Source organism: Meleagris gallopavo, chromosome 4 (genome assembly GCF_000146605.3).
Source record: "Meleagris gallopavo isolate NT-WF06-2002-E0010 breed Aviagen turkey brand Nicholas breeding stock chromosome 4, Turkey_5.1, whole genome shotgun sequence".
Lineage (NCBI taxonomy): Eukaryota > Metazoa > Chordata > Aves > Galliformes > Phasianidae > Meleagris > Meleagris gallopavo.
The window spans coordinates 58032077-58052422 of NC_015014.2; the positions used below are offsets into that span (position 1 = coordinate 58032077).

Here is a 20346-nt window from a genome sequence, read left to right on the forward strand (position 1 = left end):
TAGTAGATCTTGATACGGTAGAGTAAGTAAAAATGCATGTGATTACAAAGGAAAAACTTTGTACAAAAAACTTTAAAAATCCGACGGCAACTTGAATTATCTGTAAGTACCAAAAAACTCATGCAGAAGGAGAGCACTACTGCCCAGGTGGAGAAATCCCTGCAGGGGTGGCAATGGCATTGGTTTGTATAAAGTATGGCGCTGTCTAAAATGGAAACGATGAAGACACAGACTTGGAACGTACTGAGTGGGTACAGACAGGTGCTACAGAGACCATTTGTCATTAGTTGTCCTGATGATTTTCTGTGTCCTAGAGAAGTGCTTCTTGGGTTTATAATAAATTAAAGATAAAACAGAAGCTGCCTATACTACTCTACTGCATACTTTCAAGATGGCCATTTTCTTCCTTCGTAAGTGTTTTTAGTGGTGGTTATCAAATACAGACATTAATCTTGGCATTGCGTCTAGTCAATTGTTGGCAACGTGTTCTATAGGGACTCACTCCTGACTCACAGAATGCAACTTGCATAAATAACTCAGTAACATGCATTAACTATTCTAATACAGCAAAAGGGTGCAAAGGAACCATCATTCAGTTACGAGACAAAGCTAAAACCTGTGGTCACTAAAGGGGCAATGGAAGCACCATGCTTTAAGGTGACTATGGCATGAAAGCACAATTGTGAGGCAAGTAGTTCCAAGCAAACACACCACACTATTATCACCTCTTTCTATACAAATTAAAAAAAAAAAAAAAAAGGACATTTCGTTTTTATTTCCATTAGTACCAAGTAAAACTGTGGGTTCAGTAACACAGATATTGAAGGGAATGTACATTATTCCCATGATCCTTCCTCCTCGTGTTTCTGTCCATCACCATTTTTCAGCCAAGACTGGTAATATTAGAACGACCACCAGGAGGTGCCACGATGCGATGTCCAGTGCGGCGGGGATTGTTGTCATCTATCTGAGCTCCTGCAACAAGAGGAACACAGAAAACAAGGCTATGAAAAGGGCAAAATCAAATAGTCAGCGGTGATGTTTTACATGACATTCCAGCTATGCTCCCCTCACATCACCATCAGCTAGTTTCTCCTGAGCCAAGCTCCTGCCTGAAGTGCTAAAGAGACCTTCAAAGGTGCCCGTGCCCAGTTCAGGTCATCTTCAATAAGAAATGCAGGCATAAATGTTTGGGATCAGACTGATCATAAATGCTCGTCCTATATGGGAAATTGTCTTCCACTGATCTGAGAAAGAGTCCAGGCAGGGATGACCACCTGGATTCCCTTCACAAGATCAGATCCTGACAGCTCTATTATTAAGAAAGAAAATCATGAATGTGCAGAATGGCTTTTTCAAACCTGCCTCATTCATTTAAAATACCTGTCCCTGCACGGTCCATGGGTTAACAACACAGTAAATCTGATGTTAGTGATCATAAACGCACATGAAAGGGAGCACTGATCTGATGTAAACTCATTCCCACTGCAAACTACATTTTAAAACATTGGAAGATTAAGTTTGTGACAGCAAGCTTTCTGCTATGCTAAATATTGTGTGAACACACTCAGCTTCTTAAAGGCAAACTAAGACTACTAAAAAATTGTCAGAACATTTTAAAAGCTATTGTAGTCTCTAACTCAGTCACATGTGAGGTGCCTGACTGCGATCAAACTTGCACCACTAGGTGCCATGGTAATACACAGGTCCAGCAGCAGACTCAGAAACCACAGCATCACATGCTTTTCAAAATCCTCCTATTATTTTTTATTGTTGCAGGTCAAACTTCTAAGCTTTTTTTTTTCTTCCTTATATAGATATACATATTTCTGTCCGCTCACCGCGGGCCCAAGTATACAGGGAAAAATACATTTCAACTCACTAGAAGGGTTTTTAAAATACTTACTCTCCTTAGGCTTTCTTCTACAAGTTTTAATTTCTAAAGAAAGGATTTGTCAGGAATGAAAATGCCACCATCTCTCCCAGTGGAGGAGAAAATCCTGTGACTTTCCTAACAACATCATAAAGAGCCCCTTATTTACCAAGTGGGCTGCAGACTTTTGAAGGATAGCAATTTAACACGCTTGTAATTATCTTCAAATGACAAGAATTATTTCCAACAACCCCAAAGGATGATTTTCCAGTCTATTTCTTATGCACCATGGAAAATATTTTGGGCACCAAGAGTGAAGAGACATGAATAAGTATAATCTGCATATTAATAGATACTGCACATGGTTTGGAGATCATGGGCAAGGACAACTGACGTTCCCACATCTAGCAGCTTCTGCCAGTACTGTAAGAAGGACATCTGAGGTGTCTGAGCCACGTGAATCACACCAGGCCCACATGCCACTGACCACCAATGGGCCACATATTGACCAAAGACCTCTGCTACCTGCACGGTGTCAAGTAAATAATACTAACAGACTGCAGCAGAAAAGTATTTTAAATTACAAACGTTCTGAATATTTGGTGATTTGTTAAATATTCCTAAGGAAAGAATGCGTATGAACATATTTATATATGTTCCTATTACATATATGTATTTTTTTCATATTGCATTAAAGAGGCAATTATTGTAATTGAAATTTATCACCAATAATCCATACTCAAGGATTTAAAGGCACTTCTAATGAGTTGGGTTGACTTACCTGATAAGCTAAAATTAGACTGATGGAGGTTTCTGATTGGTGGGGGCTGGTTTTTGGCAGGGGAGGATTTAGTTGAGGGTGCAGGAGTTGCATATTTTGGCGTAGCAGGGATTTCATACACAGGCCCATCATACATTCCTCTGGAGACTCCTTGCAGTCCTCCCACCTAAAGCAGGAGCAGAATAAAACCAGACACTGAATGCTCTGATAATGCTCCCTAATGACACTCCTACCAATACACAGAGGCCACTGGGCACAGTGGGGTTTCTGTATCTTGGCCTATGGCTCCTATGAGGAATATGAGAAAAGAGAATCGTAAGAGTTTCATTGGCCTTACAAAGACAGAAATTTAGGAAATGTATGTTTAAGAAAACAGCTCCAGTTTTCAGGAAGAGTCTCTAGCCACTGGATTTCAGAATCCAAAGTTCATCCAAAGGATTAGAAATCTAAGGCTTATATGATTACTGTTTCAGAACCATTTCCCCCATGGGTTAACAGTGGAATTCGAATGCCATGTAGGAAAGCCACACTATTCACAGGAGTCTGATCTAGCTCTTACAGAAATCAATGCTTTTTCCTTGTTTTGGGGAATTCAACATCAGGCTCAGAAGAACCTTGCAAGCTGAGCCAACATTAATGCCCAGAAGGAAGCAGCTGCTCACAGCAGTGAATCTACAGGGCTCCACAAAGGCAGGGATTTATACTGCTATCCCTATTCCAGGAGGTCTTCCCTGTGCCAGTCAGAGCTCTGCAGGCCCTTCTGTGATGTGTTCATCTATCTTCTCTTGTGCAGTGATATAGCCACAAAAGCTAATGGTGGCTGATATGACCATCACTGAGTTTTTGAAAATGTTTTCAATTAATAAAATTTGATAGTGGGAAGAGAAACACAGATATGGGATTGCTCTCACTTCCTCTCTGCAGGCAGCAGAGGGAGCTGGAAGTGCAAAAATGTCAGTGCCTCACTTGGTTCCTCCGCATACCCTTCCCAATGTATCTATAATCAAAGCTCTTTCCCAAATCCAGTCCCATTGCTAGATGCAAGTTACTTCGCCCAGTTATTTTTGTGCAAATCTCTACTGTGAAACACTGCACTAAGATACTTGTTTTGGAAGTGTAGTTTTCACTATTTAAATAAAACAATATCATCACTCTATACTGCACTGCCATGTGCTAAACCCTTGAAAGGCAAACGTGAAGAAAAGGCCCACATCACCTAACTCAATAATGTAAAAAAGAAAATTAACCACTTGGTATTTTGCAAAACTCTTATGCAAATACATTTTATTTTAATGCTGTATTTTCTCCTTAGAAGAGCAGACTTTCTCTTTCATAGCTTGACAGAATTTGTATAAAAATGCTGGAAGACTTATCAACCCACTTATAGGTTTAATTTCAACAATGGCTATCCTTGCAGGGAATGGCACACACTTAGTTGAAGAAAATAAATATTTTAGTAAATTTTTTCTTGTTACCTGTTCTCTCAAAGTAATTTTATCACCCACTGGCAAAATTTGGCATCAAATTCCAAAGAACCCCTAAATACTGCCAAGCCAGGCCAAGCCCTAGTCTTAATCTTAGTTATTTCCCAAGCTTTTATTTAAACACAAGAGAAAAGCTTTCTGAGCTGTGAATGCTGCTAAAACTCAGTTCAGCAAATGCACCAGCAGCAGTTCAGAGATGCCAAATATAAAGAGGATCTCTGACTTTTCTTCTCTGCAATGTGGCTGTATATTATGCAAAGCTTAATATCAATTTTAAATTCTTAATTTTCTTCTGGCTAACTCTTCTCCCAAAGAATCATTATCTCTTTGCTGACAAGAAGTAAATTGTATCACTACTGCCTTCAGAAGACGGCACATCTGGGCATAAGACAGTTCCCCCAGTAGGCCTTTACGCGCTCTACTCAGTGAAGAGCACAGTGTTAAGTGGTATCAGTTGCACAGGAGCCAGCTCTTTGGTCATGTTTTGAACAAGTCACACATCCTCCATCTGATGTGGGCTCATACTAGCACAATATAATAATAATTTAAAAATTGCTAATGTGATTCCAAGAGGATATGGCTTGGAAGAAGATTAAATAATATCTGACATTACCTTATTCCTGATTTTGATCCGCTGGTAAAGATATTCAGGGAAGGGTTTGCGAGGGATGAAACGGCCCATTCCTTTATTTACGTGCAGGTTCCCATCTTCATACACAATCTTCCCTTGGCTTATGACCACTAGCGGGGCACCGTGGCACTCCATTCCTTCAAAGATGTTGTACTCAACAGCCTGAGGATGAACAGTACATTCACTGCAAGTTTGGTAAAAAATCTCCTTCAGTTAATAACTAATAAACCACATTTGTGGTCATATTTTTAAGCAACTGCCATTAACAGGCATATAAAATTGCTGTTTGAAAGAAAAGCAATGCATTTCTGTATTAAATGATTTAAAAGCATCTATCCGATCCACCTCTCCTGGATATGTTGCTTACTTTCGATGGAAAGGACTTTATCTTCTATTTTTTGAGGACTTTCCCTGTTTATCTAGAACCTCTAGAAATGCAATAACCTCACTAAGAAGGAAAATTCTGGCTCAGATGTCAGATACCCACAAGACATGGTCCCACCATGTATGTGCTATGACTGTGTAAGGCAATTTCAGATGCCCAGCAGAGAAAGCTTCAGACTTGCAGAAAGCATTTGAGATTTCAGAGCCAGCACATGTATTTCTGTCTGAAAAAGCCCAGAAAGGACCAGGAAAGCTTGAAGCTAAACAAGAATGACTGCCAAAGGGCAGGTGATCATTATTTTTTCAAAAATACTGAGATATTTTAAGAGAAAGAACTAAAAGCAGAATCACCTCAATTTACTTTTTAAAGGTTTTCAAAGGTTTATGTCTTCTTAATATAAACCACATCACTGCATTTATAGTAAAATTTATATAAGGTTTTCCCAATATAAAAGACCGCAGCACTGATGATACAAATTTGAGAGAAACACAGAAGATCTGCTCCAGCCAAAAACAAAGTGATGGTGAGTCACTGTTGTACTCTGTGCTAAGGACAGCAAAGTATATATCAAAGCTTTGCAATTAAATGAGCCATGAAACTGTTAGTATTTCATCATCTATAATACACGAAAGTATCGTTGATTTAAACGTCCATTTCACAACACCGGCTGCTTTTCGTGTAAGCAAAAAAGTGAGCTGATTTCAAACTTACAATCACAGCTTTATTAACCTCAGCTGCAGACCTGCTACTTCACACTGATTTATAGATCAAGCACAAGTACGAAAAAATAGTGCAACTGTATATGCAGAGAGAAAATAAATCCTTCCTGATCCCAGTGCTTCCAATGCAAGATTCATTACCTTCATTTTCAGAACTACACATTTCAGATAAGGAGTAGGCAGCTGCCCCACTCCTCTACATTTTACGTTTCCTCACATGAAACTGGATCAACATTTGAAAAGTGACAGAGACATTTCTTTTTTGTTGTTTGCTGTCTTTCTCAGCTTACCGATTTATGGCTTTTAGCTGTTATAGTCTTCACCTTATCAGGGTCCCAAATAACAACATCAGCATCTGATCCAACAGCAATCCGGCCTTTTCTTGGATACAGGTTGAAGATTTTGGCAGCATTGGTGCTGGTGACAGCTACAAATTGGCTTTCATCCATCTTACCTGTGGCCTAAAAACAATGTGACTTCAGCAAAACATTTGTAAGATAGAGACCGAGTATTCAGAGTGCTGAATGGAAAAAAAAGAAGAAAAGCCAACAACATTCTGATGCCGTGGATACCATCAAGTTTCTCAGCTATCCAAGGTCCCTTTCCCTAAGCACTGATGCCTGTGTGTTTTTGTATAAGTCCTCGTAATTTCCATTTAAGCATTTTAATGAATGTAGAACTGAGATACATACATGTAAGTATTACAAGAGTAACTAAAAGATCAAGTATAAAATATGATCAGATTCCTTTAGAAACACTTCTTGCAAATTAATTCTATTCTCCTGTATGTATTCCCAAATCTGCAAATCAAAGAAATACAACTCCAGTTATAAAGCTCTTGCCTGGAGACATGTCACCACCCATTGAACATTTTATACTGTTAGTGATGGCTTAGTAGCAGCTGTACATTTTCGAGTTTGCATTAGAGTATTTTGAGGTCTTCACTGGCAATAAATAAATAAACATGTATTTACTGCCTGATAAATCCTGAGATATATAAGCTATTTAGTAGTCCAGGAATGAATATTGCCACCTGTAAGCCTCATCTTGCAATCCTTGTGGCAGCTCTTTCCCTGTAGGAGTAACAGAATGAAAACATCACTGGTTGCATTTTGCTTGCTTTTTTATATATGAAGATATCTGAAGCTGCTTCTGTGCTTGCAATTGCAAAAGTGGTCCCTGAAGACAGTGGTTATTAAATACCACCTGGGTGAAGTGCTCACAAGAGCATCGTAAATACCTGCAGTTTGCAGTTTGTAATACACATCTGAGTGCAGTGCAGTGCAAAGTAATAAGCCTGTGTGTGTGACTGGGTGTGGAAGTGAAGACAGACAATGGAGGGAGAATATCATTACTTATTAGGATCCATGGAACCATCAAAAAAATGCTAACATACACCGGCACCCCACAGCAAAATATGCCAGCATGAATTACATGCAACGTTCTCCTTCAAAGCACTTTATGGTTTAGCCTCAGGCTCTGCTGCCATCCAGTTGTAATTTCTGAAAAACGATGAGACACTTCCCAAATTCAAACAATCCATTCATTTCATTTACATGAGGTCTACTTCACAATCATTGAACTGTTCTACGTGTCATGTGATCATACATCTATGAGAAGCATCCGCTCTGACACAACTGAAAAAATTACACACTGCAGTCTGTGAAGCTTCAGGTCAAGTAAAACACTGTGGCATTGCATGTCAGAAGTGATACACAGACCTGAGTTTATAAAACTGGAGCAGGTTTCTGAAACAAACAGTTCATCTCGTAGTTGCTCTCTCTCTGGGAATTCTCACTAATATATTAGAAAGTCACTGAAATACTGATGAGGAGTCTCCTGCCTTGCAAAATTCAGCCAACAGTCAATTTTCTTGTCATCAAAGTAATTACTTACTACAGCCTTGTCCCAGACAACAGTCATTCTCTCCTCAATCCCATTGACCCCTTCAGGAATCATAGTGAAGTTGTCCTTTCCAATGGCTTTCTGGGCAGTGCTGTAAGGGCAATGTCCACTTCCCGTCACCTGCAGGTCCCCACTGTGGAGTTAACACACAGAAGGTTTAGACCAGTCACTGAGGCTACCTTTGTCTCAGACTAGCTCAAATGGACCTTTCAAGGCTACACACTGGAGGTATAGGCTCTAAGTCACATCAGCAGCCTTTCCATGTTGGCTACAGAGCACTGAAGAGCCAGCAGCAGTTTTGACATCTCCACTTCCCCCTGAAACACCCCGAGTTCCTGTAGATTACACCCTCCTTGGGTTTAGGGCTGCTATCAACAGAGATCAGGCACAAACACAAACCCAGACAAAGGATTATTGTTAAGATTAAGGAAATGAACAGGAGCTTCTATGAAATGTCTGCTGTACTCAAATTCATAACCGTGTTCAGAAATAACAGCACGTTTTGCAGCACAAAAGCTTGTTTCCCTGCTTTTCTCCCCAGCACATACACTCTACTGTAATTTTTACACAAATGTTCCCTGACTGGCCTTACAAAACAGGACAATGAAAATAAAAAGGAGGAATATTTTTTACCACATTGTCTTTTAATTAAACAAAAAAGGGGATAGTGCAAGTGAAATGTACTCTGGATTTACCTAACTTATAGACCTTACACAGGGAAACGCAGGGAGTGAAACACAGAAAGAGCTACCAAAAAAATGATTGTATTTGAATATATTTTTTCACCTTAGAAAAAATTTGTTGCACAGATCAAAACTGGAACACTACTACTTTGGGGAATAAGAAGGAAGAGCATAATTAATATATAGTATTTTATATAGGAAAAAAAAATAGGCTCTTCTACAGGAGTATTCTACAGGAATATTCTACAGGAATGCTTACAGCAGTCAAGCAAGTTGAAACAAACTGTAATTTCTCCTATTGCTGCAGAAGGGTGACATCCCAGCAGCCTGTCATTCTTTCTAATTGATAAATTCCAACTCTGAAACATCTGAATGATTCTAGTCCACAACTTTACGTATCTGCAAGCTAACATGCAACCAAATACAGAAGAAAAAAGTCACACATCACTAACTCAAGTGCAATTTTCTGGGCTGCCAACCCTAACGATTGCTGACAGTTGGAGAAGACCCTTTGGCCTCTGTTCTGGTTCTTCACCATGCTCAGATCCAGCCATTCATTTTTTGTTATAAGCCAAACATGTTTTTCACAGTGAAATAGTGATGTTTTAGCTATTCCTAATTATTAATGAGTATATTAATGAATACTAATCCGTAGGAATGTATTAAAGAGTAATAATCCATAGGATTAAGTCAAATCCATCAGTAAAACATTAATTTATTCTAACGCAGCAATAAAGACATAAGATTGTATGCCATTTCTTCTTTCTTGTTACACTCCTTCTGTTTAGGTGTACGCCGCTGTCAAGTGTGGGGTGAGCATCTGATCAGCTGAACAACTGAAATGAAGGGACCACCACAGAAAACATCTCAAAAAAGTGGTGGGAATTAACAGCCAACATCAGTGCCTCTTTAAACATCACACCAATACCTCATGACATTTTTTTTCACTGTAAACAAGGTTATGGGGGCAGATGATATCTTCAATGTAGTACTGAGATCTCACATCTCTAACTTGAGAAGAGATGTGCCTATGAAGGCAGCAATAATGCAGTAGTACACCATGGAAGATGAAAGCTACCTGAGGTGCATGGGGCCACAGATGAAAAAAGAACTAAATCTGCAAACCCTATGAGACATACCCTACATTTTCGTACTTCCAACTCAGTAAAGTCACCAGATTCTGGGTAATCAGCATAAGCAGTATGCTTACTTGCAGAAGATGAATATTGTTGAATATTGTTCTTTAATGGATGTAAAATATTGGTCTCCTGATGAACAGTGAAATAGAAACATGAAATACTATGATTACCATCATCCTTGCATAAAATTCCCCACAAATGCAGAGCAGAGGGATAATATATACAGCTCTTTTTTAGTTTCATAGTATAGATTTAAAGTATTAAAGCCAAAAGCAGGCTAAGCTGCTGTCATTTAAGATCTAGGACTCTAAGCCTGTAAGAAAAAAAAAGGTATTTTGCATGCTTGGAGGATAATGAAAACTTCTCTCCCTCCTCCATTTGTCTTTCTGATATTAGGGTTAATGTCATTATTTGGATTCCAGGTCTAAAAATTCTCTTACTATTTCAGCCGATCTGTTTTGACCCACATATTATTTGAGGACTCTCTTTTCTGAAAACGTATAGCTGTGTCTGACAGAATAAAGGACCAAACATTCTGATACACATGTACACGTATGCTTGCTAAGAGCTTTACCCTCACACAATGAGCTTCACTCCTTACACTGCTGTTAGTGACAAGTCAGACGAGAAAAGCCATTTTTCCTTCTTGTCCTTATTTTACGGAACAGAAAGCTCAATAATGGAAAATTAGGCCACAAGGCCTTCAGAGCAGAACAAATGCTTGCACATTCCTACCAGAAATGCATGTAACTCAGAACTCAAATGCACAGTCATTAACAGCGCAGTGAATGCAGCACCATTATAGTAGCTGAGCTGAAATCTAGATGTGTTGAGCACACAGTCTGACCTGCAATGTGCAAGCAGAGATGTATGCAAGGAAAGAAACATCCCTCCAGCTGAAGCAAAGCTCTCAACCTGAGTTACATACCACACGGCTTTTGTATCGCTGGCCCCATTGCCATTGCTCCATGCAGCCAGTTAGTCATGTTGAAGACTAATCTAAGGAGGAAATGTATTTGAAGACCAATAGGCCACATTTAGGGTTAAAATTGTACTGTGCTGTGTAAAGCAGAGAGATTCTCAGAAAGGGGAGACAACAAGTGAGACAAGTGTCACACATGGGAAATATGGGTTTCAGTGGCTGCGCTCCTAACATCAGCACCAGCAATCCACCCCGGGGGAACTACAGCTGAACTTCCTTATGAATTCTAAGACCCACAGTTGGCTACAGGCAGCACTTTCAGGGATGGATTTACAGTCTGTGTTGCTGGCAAGACATTCCTGACGTCTTCTATATGAAGAAGACACTTGTCTCTACATTGTCCATACTGCTTTCCCCTCCTTAGTGATAATTTATCCCCTTGCCAACCTGAAGACAGCCAATCCATAGCCCTGTTGTCTCATGTGATGCGTTCCATCACTAGCCTGTCTCCACCTGAATCCCCAACAGTCTCCTTTGTAAAACATTCTGGTCACTTTCTTATGCCTGACATACATTCTCTATACATATCACTTAACTTCCAGCCGGAGGACTCTGGAATTTATAAAAACATAAGCCATGCTATACTGTTTGTTTAGCTGTACAACTAGGAATCGCTTAAAAAGCAGAAAGAAAACGAATTTCTGAATAACCAGACATCTTATCTCAAATATGCAACTCAGAACTGGAGGGTCCAGGTCTGTCCATCAGTCCAACACCCCCCAGCACAGGTTCACAGATGGTTTTCCACCATCCCTTCTCTGTTGTGTCATGTATGGCACTGGTTTTCAAGAAACTGAGTTGATCTCTGGATGCATTATTCCACGTGGCATATGCACTTGATTAGCCACCAGCCAGTTAAAAAAATGAAGGTCTTACCATGCTAAAAGCGAATTTAAGTAATCTGGAGTGGTAGGATCAGGGCTCAGAGGTGGTGAGGTCACAAAAGCTGCAGCCTTGGCCCAGTTTTTGCTCCAGTAATGTGTCCCATCTGTCCCCAAGCTGGCAGTGATCGGCTCTCCAAAAACAAGGGGACCTTGGGGAAAGCAAGGATATACAGGAACTGATTACACTCCACTCTCTTTCCAGCACATTATAGATCTTGCTGCACGCAGCCATGTATAATTTATGCATTGCTACATGGTCAGTGTAGCCCCCAGAAAATAAAGCAGCCTTGGCTTTGTCTGCATGATAAAAAATTAATCAGGAGGGTCTCTGAGCTACACATGCTTTTGATCAGGATATTTACAAAGCTCTCTTTTTAATCCAGAAGGAGACAGTTCAGACCTGGTTTTAATTTGTACTATTTTAATCACAGCCATGTTCTCTCCGTTGCTGTGCTTCGGAGTGAATTTAGGTGGAGGATGGGCTCCAGCTGGCAGATGCCTTTCTATCACTCTCAGGTTGGGCATGGCACCACCAGATAGCAGCATATGGTCCCCCCAGCAAACTCCAAGTCTCCAGGAACATAAATATCAAGATAATGTTTAGCTCTTTGGCTTCCCCACATTGCTCATACACCAACCAGCAGAACAGAGCTGACTCTCCTGCCTGTCTTCTCCATTTTCAAGTGAAATGAATGGAAAACTAACTTTGAGAAAAAGATGGAAAAGTGTGAGTCAGCTCTTATTTGGTTTAACCTTTGTTCTCATCACCTCTGTAAACAAGGGCAGGTGGAAGAACAGAGGCACTGTAGAGTCTAAAAAATGGAGGAGCCAGAAAACAAGCAAGAGAAGAAAAGCAAAAAGAACAGGAAGGAAAAGCATGGAAAAACAGTGACAATTCAGCAGAAAAGAGAAATCATTAATATGGTGCCATTTGTAGCAGAAAATGAGGATTACAGAATAATGATTAACTGTGAAAAAACAAAACTTTTCAACACAAAAGGGAGTGAATTTCCCCACTGTCCCCATGCTGAGCTGCACCTTGTCCTACTGCCTTTGAAGAAGACCTGAGTGTCCCGGTATGGCAGCACTTCAGGTTTCTGTGATGCAAAGGTTTCAGCATCAGAAGTCCCTCTTGGGCATTTTTTTAACATGGCCAACCAAGCAAGGCTGACCACAGACATCCCCAATGCATGTTACTGGTGGTCAGCCTCCAACAGCAAGGATGAGAGTGAGGATCAGACATCTCATACAGCACATTCACTGCCCAAGTCACTGCAACCTGGAATTAACCCCTCACAAGGTAACAACCTGAAATAAAAGACACAGGGAATGTGCTAGGTCTTGTGAGAAGGTGAAAATTTAAAGGCATAAGTTAAAGGTGAAATGAATCCAAAACAAAGAGTCACAGTGCAATCCTGAAGAGGATTGGGGTGCTTAAGAGATTGTGGGGAGAAATTATCTTTGTAAAAATAAGAAGGATCTCATTTCAGTTTAACCAGTCCTAAATACTTAGCGTCTGTGACTGGTGTCAAAGTGTACTGATCAATCTACCAGTAACATTTTTTTCCACCGAGCTTCTATGCAACACAAAATCCAAGTCTGAGGGCAGAAAAGGAAATCTCTTACCTCTCTTTCTGGCCAGGGCAATGATATCAGCTGCACTCTTACTCATCACCTTGGTGATGTACACTGGGCAGTTTATTCTACTGGCAATGGTGATGGCACGGAAAACTGCTTCTGCTTCAAGCTGAGGGGAAAAGGAAGAAGAATTTAACTGAAAAAGTAGACAAGAAAAAATAAACTGTAGGTTTGAGCCATATTTCTCATTGTTTAGCAACAACTCCTCAGGAACTGATTGTTTTTTTCACAGTGGGATATGCAATGCTGGAAAGCAGGAGTTATCCCAACATCACACACTTCTTCTTAGGAGTAACCACTGTACTTATCTGTACTTGTTAAAGGGGTACAGTTGGTCTGGTGCAAATACAGCTCCCTGCTCCTAAGGAAAGATCACATCCAGGTGGCTAACAGGGCTCCTCCTTACCTCCCTCTCAAGTCTTCAGACCTCTCCCTCTACTCTGCAGTTGGAAGGACAACAAACCAAGGGAACAGTGCCTCAGCTCAGAACTCTCCCTGGCAGCTTACTCTCTGCAATCTTTTTGTAAGTATAAAAGGACAGTGAACATAAAGTATTCTCCAACAGCAACATCAGCGTTATGGACTGAATTTAGCTCACAGTCCATAAAAGCCTTTGAAACATCTCCCTGTATGCATCAATGCAACCTACTACCATAGAGCTGTTTGGGACACAGGCACAAAGCAGTCATCTTCAGGTGGAGGTGCACTGTTTGCCAGTGACTCTGAGGCTCCACTACCCAGTCATCAGTTTTACATCTCCTTCCTAGATAGACTCACCGTATCAACATTTTAATACCTAACAATCTGTTGAAATTAAACACACTGACTTAACAGTGCAGTAAATTTTCTCCAAAAGCTGTGCTAGAAAAAACTGAACAATTTAGCCTGCCAAAACCATACTCCTTACTTCTTCACAGTTTTGTAAAACATTTTTTTTCTTAAAATCAGACTATATCTTCAGGTTCTCAAGCGACTTTTATGCCAACATTTGCTCTCAAATCCCCAAAGACGCCCACAGAAGTTTGAGGAAGGAACACAGGACCTCCGTGCACCACCACTGAGTCTGAGGCCATCAGATGGCAGAGTCAGAAATTCCTTCCAGGAAATTGCAAATGTAGATTTTCCTTAGGCCCTTACACTCATTAAAAGGAAACACCTCAATTATTTCAGAATAATTTAGGTGGAAGTTAAACAGGAAAACGAAAAAAATACATAAACAGCTCAATAGAATGTGACCAATTAAGTTTATTCCTCTTGCCTTGGGGAAAGGTTATATAAAGATCTGCAAACCACAACAATCTCTTCAAGTTTAGCCTCAAATCCCCAGGGACTTGTCTCTTTAATCTTCAAGGAAAGCAGTCACTTACCACTACCCCCATTATGCTATTAGTAGCCTGAACTGTCTACATTAAGAGACACTGACACATCTCCATCTATTCCTTCTCATTAAGAAAACCATTTCCAGATGCCCGAGATGATCCTTGCAATGTCTAGTTGTATTACAAGAGAATCACATAAATTGAGCTGCCTTGCAGCATCTTTCCATTCTCATATATTTGCATTTCGACTGTTTGCAGTACTACTACAAATGTATCTGCTGACATAAACATGGATTCATATGTTGGCACACATATTTGCATGGAATATACATACATATGTATCTAACAGGAGGTTTTAATCCAAGGCATTTTAATCAATCTGGTAACCTAGAAGTCTAACCCATGAGCAGTAGTGTTGGTGCTCAGCCTGCTATGCCATGACCAAACCCTAGAATCAGGGCACAGGGTTTAGAAACAGAAAGAAAGAGAATAATTCTGGAAGTGGTCATAGGACAAACAGAATGCTGCCTCCCTCCATGCACCTATCATCTGCATGTACAGAGGCCAAGCTGCAGTACTATATGCTAGACAAAGTCTTTCCATGAACAACAAGATGAGCAAAACCTCTTACCTCCTCAGGCCTGCTCAGGGCATGTCCCTCTGGTCCCGTGATTCCCATCTCCAGGATGCGCTTTTGTTCCTGGAACAAAACAGATAAATACAACAACCACTCCAGGATGAGATTCTTGAACCAGTTCCCAGAAGATTAACAGCCATGTTTTCTGATCATCCTTTTCTTGTGTGTACAAATGTAGCTCTGTAAGCCTGCTGAAGTCTCCACTGGCCTAGGAGTCCTATTTGACCAAACACTAGCCTGAAGAACAGGTTTCAACCAACATTTTAACTAGTAATTATGGATATTCCCATCCTGCAATTCTTTCTTTACTCACAGAAGTCCCTCTTTTCTGCAACCTACAAAGCATTGTTATCTTCATTAAACTTTCAGCATTACATTTCTGTATGGCTTTTTTCCTAGAGTGAATAACTAAAATTATCTTTTTATGAAAGCAAAAAGTCCTACTGGGGACCAATGGAGGTTTGTCACAAAAAAATTGTGCTATCAAGCTTCGCAGCAGGGTGATCAATTTTTTTTAAATAGACAAGAAGCTTCACTTATCTTTCAATGTAAGACCAACCAATGGTGTTGGAAAAAAGCTCCTTTGTCATAGCAATTGCTAATTCAACCACTTCCAACCCAAGTTTGGTACTAGTCTACCAACAGGCCCAACGTGGGAAAACAGCAGCTGATGTACCTCAAAGCCCAGCCTGCCATGCCCTCATGCCCATGTCTCTAAGGAGCAGACTTCAATAAGTGTAATGTCTCCAATATAGACAAATGTCCCTGAGAGAGCAGGATGGAGTTACTTAACATATTTTACTATGTCATCTAGTAAATATTTGATCCCAGGTCTCTCAGAGTGCAAAGCTCACACATTACCAATTACTCCAGCAAAATCTCAATAAGTTAACATCCACACACACTTTTGCCTTCACTGCGATCAGTCAAGGCTGAACAGCCATTTAACAGTAATGCATTAATCTGACTGTGTAACGAAGATTATTTTGGTTAGAAATCATAATGTTTCATAAGTATTCTTAAAAACTGATGTTCTAAATCATTACTGCAACAGCTCTGAACACTGCAAGTTAAACACTTCAGACAATTAAAATACAATAAAAAAATAAACAGTTTCATCCATAAATCAAAAAATAGCAAGACAGCACAGAATGTTAACACTTACAATAGGATACATTTATATCCTGAAGGAAGTCATAAAATCAGATCACATGATACAATTACTAACATAAGAGGATTTGATAGAGCTAACAACTTCAAATATTTGATAAGATCGAATTTGAATTTTCACACAGAATAGTCCTGCAAAATATCCGTGCACCCAGCTCTGTTTTTGCCATTCAAATGATTCTTCTAAATAAAAGGAACTGATTGATTTCCTAAAACACGGCAATGCTGGGGAAATATTCTCCTGTATAACATAATTCGCATTTCAATTCTTTACAACTACTTCTTTTTCTAATCATTTTTTCTTGTATGCTCATATTCCATTGTTGTATATTAAAGCTGAGCAATGAAAAATGTAACTGAAACAGATTTCTATAAAAAATGCAGTTCCACAAGTGTACACTGATTTTAATGGGACACAAATCAAAACATTACAGGTGCCATTTGATTTGTTTCATTTTGCCATTCCTACATATTGACTTATGTATTGATTTTCATTCTACTGGACCTCAAGTGTAATGTTAACACTATGAATGATATATTCTGGTAGTTTTAAATCATGCTAATCTTCATGAAAAATCAGCAGTTTTTCTCTCCTGAATCTCTCCTGATGGTTTTCACCTGGTTTCAGTGGGAGGACACTACCGTGCCGTATGTGCCTGCTGACTTCTCACTACTCTCTTTTGAGATCAATGGTTGCTCGGCCAAACTTCATCTAGGGAAAGAAGGCTCTCAAAGGCAGTAAATTCTTACCAACTAGAGAAAGGACAGAAATCCCACTAAGGGAAAAACAACAAAATAAACCCTTAAGGGCAAGAGTGCTTACACACTCCACAATCATTCAAATATTTGTTTGAGTCTCACTTAAGCATGCAACAATATGTCTTCCCTAATGTAGAGCTCAAAGACAGCTTGTTTTCAGTTACTGTCATTTTCCTGTCAGCTCTGTAGTTTAGTCCTTAGGTAAGCCAGCTGATAAACGTTCACAGACCTCTGATGTGCTCTGCACACAGACAAGGCATCTGAGGATTGAGATATCCCTACAACAGCCTTAAAATATTCATCTGCCTCAGATCTATGCGATCATAACAATACCCACTCAGAACTCTCCATTCTGTTCTACAGGTGAATCCTCCCTTGGAAAGATCAGTGGAAAGTTTGCTGTTGACCACAGTTCTTGGGATACCTCACAAAGTGAAGCAAAAATCACAGTTCACTCACCTGAGCTATCAAGTCTCCATTTTCAGCATGCACCAGGATGACAGCCCCAAGGCTTTTTAGAAAGGTAAAGGCTTCATAAAGCTGCAGGTAGTACAAAGAAAGAAGTGCTGATGAATAAGGAAAATATATTAACACTTAGGCAATTCTGTTCATCTCCGTTTTGCTCCTTCTATGTTGGTAATTCTCTATGTGAATGGCGTATTATCTCCCATTTCCACAATCCACTTTTGATATATACCCAGAGTAAACATTGCTAGGCATCACCTGGCCCACCTCTCATACAACATCCCTGCCCAGGACAAGCCTGTGCCTTTCTGCACTGATACAGGGTCAAGTCCCAAATGATGCCACATCTCCCTCAGACATGGTGGTTCCACAAGCTCCTTCTATTCCCCATGCCTTCGACACTGTGAATAATCTCTTTTCCCAAGTTTTATCAAACACAGTAGATAAGTAACAAAGGTCTCCTGCCTGCCTAAACAAAAAAAATGTATCCAATAAGATGCACTGAGATGGAATAGGAATAATCAGTGGACTACAGACACTTATAGTATAGCCAAAACACATCCCTTCTGAAGTGCAGGCAGTTTGCATCACCCTTTAGAGCAAATGGTGTCAAGTTTTCACCAGTACCTTTTGTTCTACAATTAAAAGAATTCATATTTTCTCTAGAGCATTCTTTTGTTTATTGCTAAGGTTCTAAACCCATCCACACAAAATGAAAATGGTTGATCCTACTATATTTGTCCGGATTTCTGAGATAACTGAATTATCACACTAGTGAAATTCTAGTTCTCTTTCCAACAGGTATTGAGCTAATATGATGCTTTTTTAAGCCAGACTTCAGCAGCATGGGAATCCACTTTTCAAATACAATGGATCAAATTCAGAAGATATGGTTTCTTCACTGCTTACTTTTGCTTTAAACAGAGTCAAGGCATTAGTTCAGCCACATTTAATATTTCGCTGTATTACTTCTGATAATTCCAACAGTGAGTTGAATTTGGCATGCATTGCCTCCAAGAGAAGGCATGTTATTTTGTCTAAAATTGCAATTAAAACCACATGTACTGGAGGTGTAGCAACAGTTATTTAAGAGACTGAGAGCTATAGCTCTGGGAATAAGTACAAATAAAACATTTTCTCAACTGAATAAGCAAACATTATCATTACTCACAGATGTCATTGTCCATTTACAATGACCTGATACTCATGAATGGGAAAGCTGAAGAGTGTGGAATCTGTAATGAGCACTGGACAAACAAGGTCATTGTTATCTCCAGCCCTAATGAGAAAAGGCCATCTACTCCCGTCAGCAACACTATTAAACCATTTACAGCAACAGAGAAACTCTTCAAATCTCAGAACCGTCACTGCCTCGTGTGCTTCATTTTCTCCTTTTCTGAAACAGAGTTCTTGAATGGCAACAGCAAAGTGGAGAGCAAACTCCTGAGCAGTGCTGAGCAGCTGCATTGTTGGGGACATTAGATGATCCCTGCAGAAGTTAAATGCCATACAGTCCAAAGAACACATGCAGATGTTAACAGCGCTGATCCTTCAGAGAAAAATAGCCCTTGGGTGCAAACCCCACCCAGTGCCACTCAGATCAGTGGGAATGTTGATCTAGGATTTAACTTAGCAACTCCTCAGCTGCTGGTAGAAAGAACACAGAAGAAGGGAAAGATCACAGGAATGAAAAACATTCAGAGCAGTACCTGGCTGTCAGACATTTGGTAGAGATCCTTGTATGCCATGTAGACTTGAAAAGAGTTAACACCTGTTCCAAGACAAAATGAAAGACACTGCCATGTTAAGTGGATTCCTAAACTGTATTTGAATAAAATCAAACAGGAAAAGCAGATCACGTCTTCAGTCTTATCAAATAATGCCATAAATAAAGCAGGACTCCACAGCTGTATTACGGCTGCTGTGACTAGGAGCCTAAATCCCCTCTTTTCAGAGGGAATTTGCTGGACTCTGTGGATTGCCATGTTCAGCACTGGAGCAACACAGCCATTACAGCAGATAAGATTGCTAGGAGCCAAATTACAGACAAGTGACAGTGGTTTAAACAAGCATATTAAGTTCACAAAATGTTAAAAAACTTGCAGGGTACAAAGTTCTATACATCACTTTTTAGGTTTCTTTAACAAATCATGAAAACATTTTAGTTTGACCTGGAACTGTGCTTTTAAACAGATAAACTTCCAGTTATGCTTCTTCAAAATGCTGAAAAGCTGCAGAAATTGTGTGTCTGAACCAGCAAGCTGACTTGCTTTTTCTTGATCCTGCTGTCCAAAGCACCCAGCCGAGCTGATGGCAGACACAGAATTAAAGCCTGAAATCAGATACAAGGGCAGCTTGCCATAGCTTGCAGCTCCCCCTCCACCTTCCAAAGCTGGAAGGATTTATGCTGGCAGTGATACAGAACCATGAAAGATGACAGCTCCAAATTTTAGAAATCAGTCAGAAATACACTTGGTGGCCAAGTATCAACTGTATTCCACTACATGTTTCAAAAATTTCCTCAGAGGGATTATACAGCTTCATATTCTAATAGAGAATGGGAATTCTAGACCTCTTCTGTTTATATTTTCTGTACATATGGATTTATATTAGTTTATAAACTTGCCTTACTCTTTAGTCTACTGACAATATCCCTATTTTGGCACAGGAACTGATCTCACACTTCTCCAGCCTAAAAGAAAAGTCAATTCTAAGTTAAGCCATGTAAGCTGCATTTCAAAATAGCTGCTGGGAAAACTGAGCTTCCTGTGGCAAGAGGAAAAAGAAGGAGAGTTGTGCACGTTATGTATGTTGGCTGTGCTGAATGAATAATGCTCCCTGGTTACAAATTCTTCATGCATCTAGGCATGCAGACATATTCTCAAGCAGAAG

At 39.9% G+C, this 20346-nt stretch overlaps 1 protein-coding gene across 1 annotated transcript in view; it reads right to left on the reverse strand.

Annotated features, from left to right (window-relative positions):
- Positions 1-762: 762 nt before the first annotated feature.
- Positions 763-20346, reverse strand: part of CRMP1 (collapsin response mediator protein 1) — a 29425-nt gene continuing 9841 nt past the window's right edge. Inside the window, exons 4-13 of the mRNA XM_010710408.3 lie at positions 19164-19225; positions 17449-17529; positions 15055-15123; positions 13093-13213; positions 11459-11615; positions 7770-7911; positions 6164-6334; positions 4752-4931; positions 2655-2820; positions 763-975 (exon numbers count right to left, since the gene is read on the reverse strand). Coding sequence (XP_010708710.2) covers positions 884-975; positions 2655-2820; positions 4752-4931; positions 6164-6334; positions 7770-7911; positions 11459-11615; positions 13093-13213; positions 15055-15123; positions 17449-17529; positions 19164-19225 — 1241 coding nt within the window. The 3' untranslated portion in view covers positions 763-883. The remainder of the gene's footprint in view (positions 976-2654; positions 2821-4751; positions 4932-6163; positions 6335-7769; positions 7912-11458; positions 11616-13092; positions 13214-15054; positions 15124-17448; positions 17530-19163; positions 19226-20346) is intronic.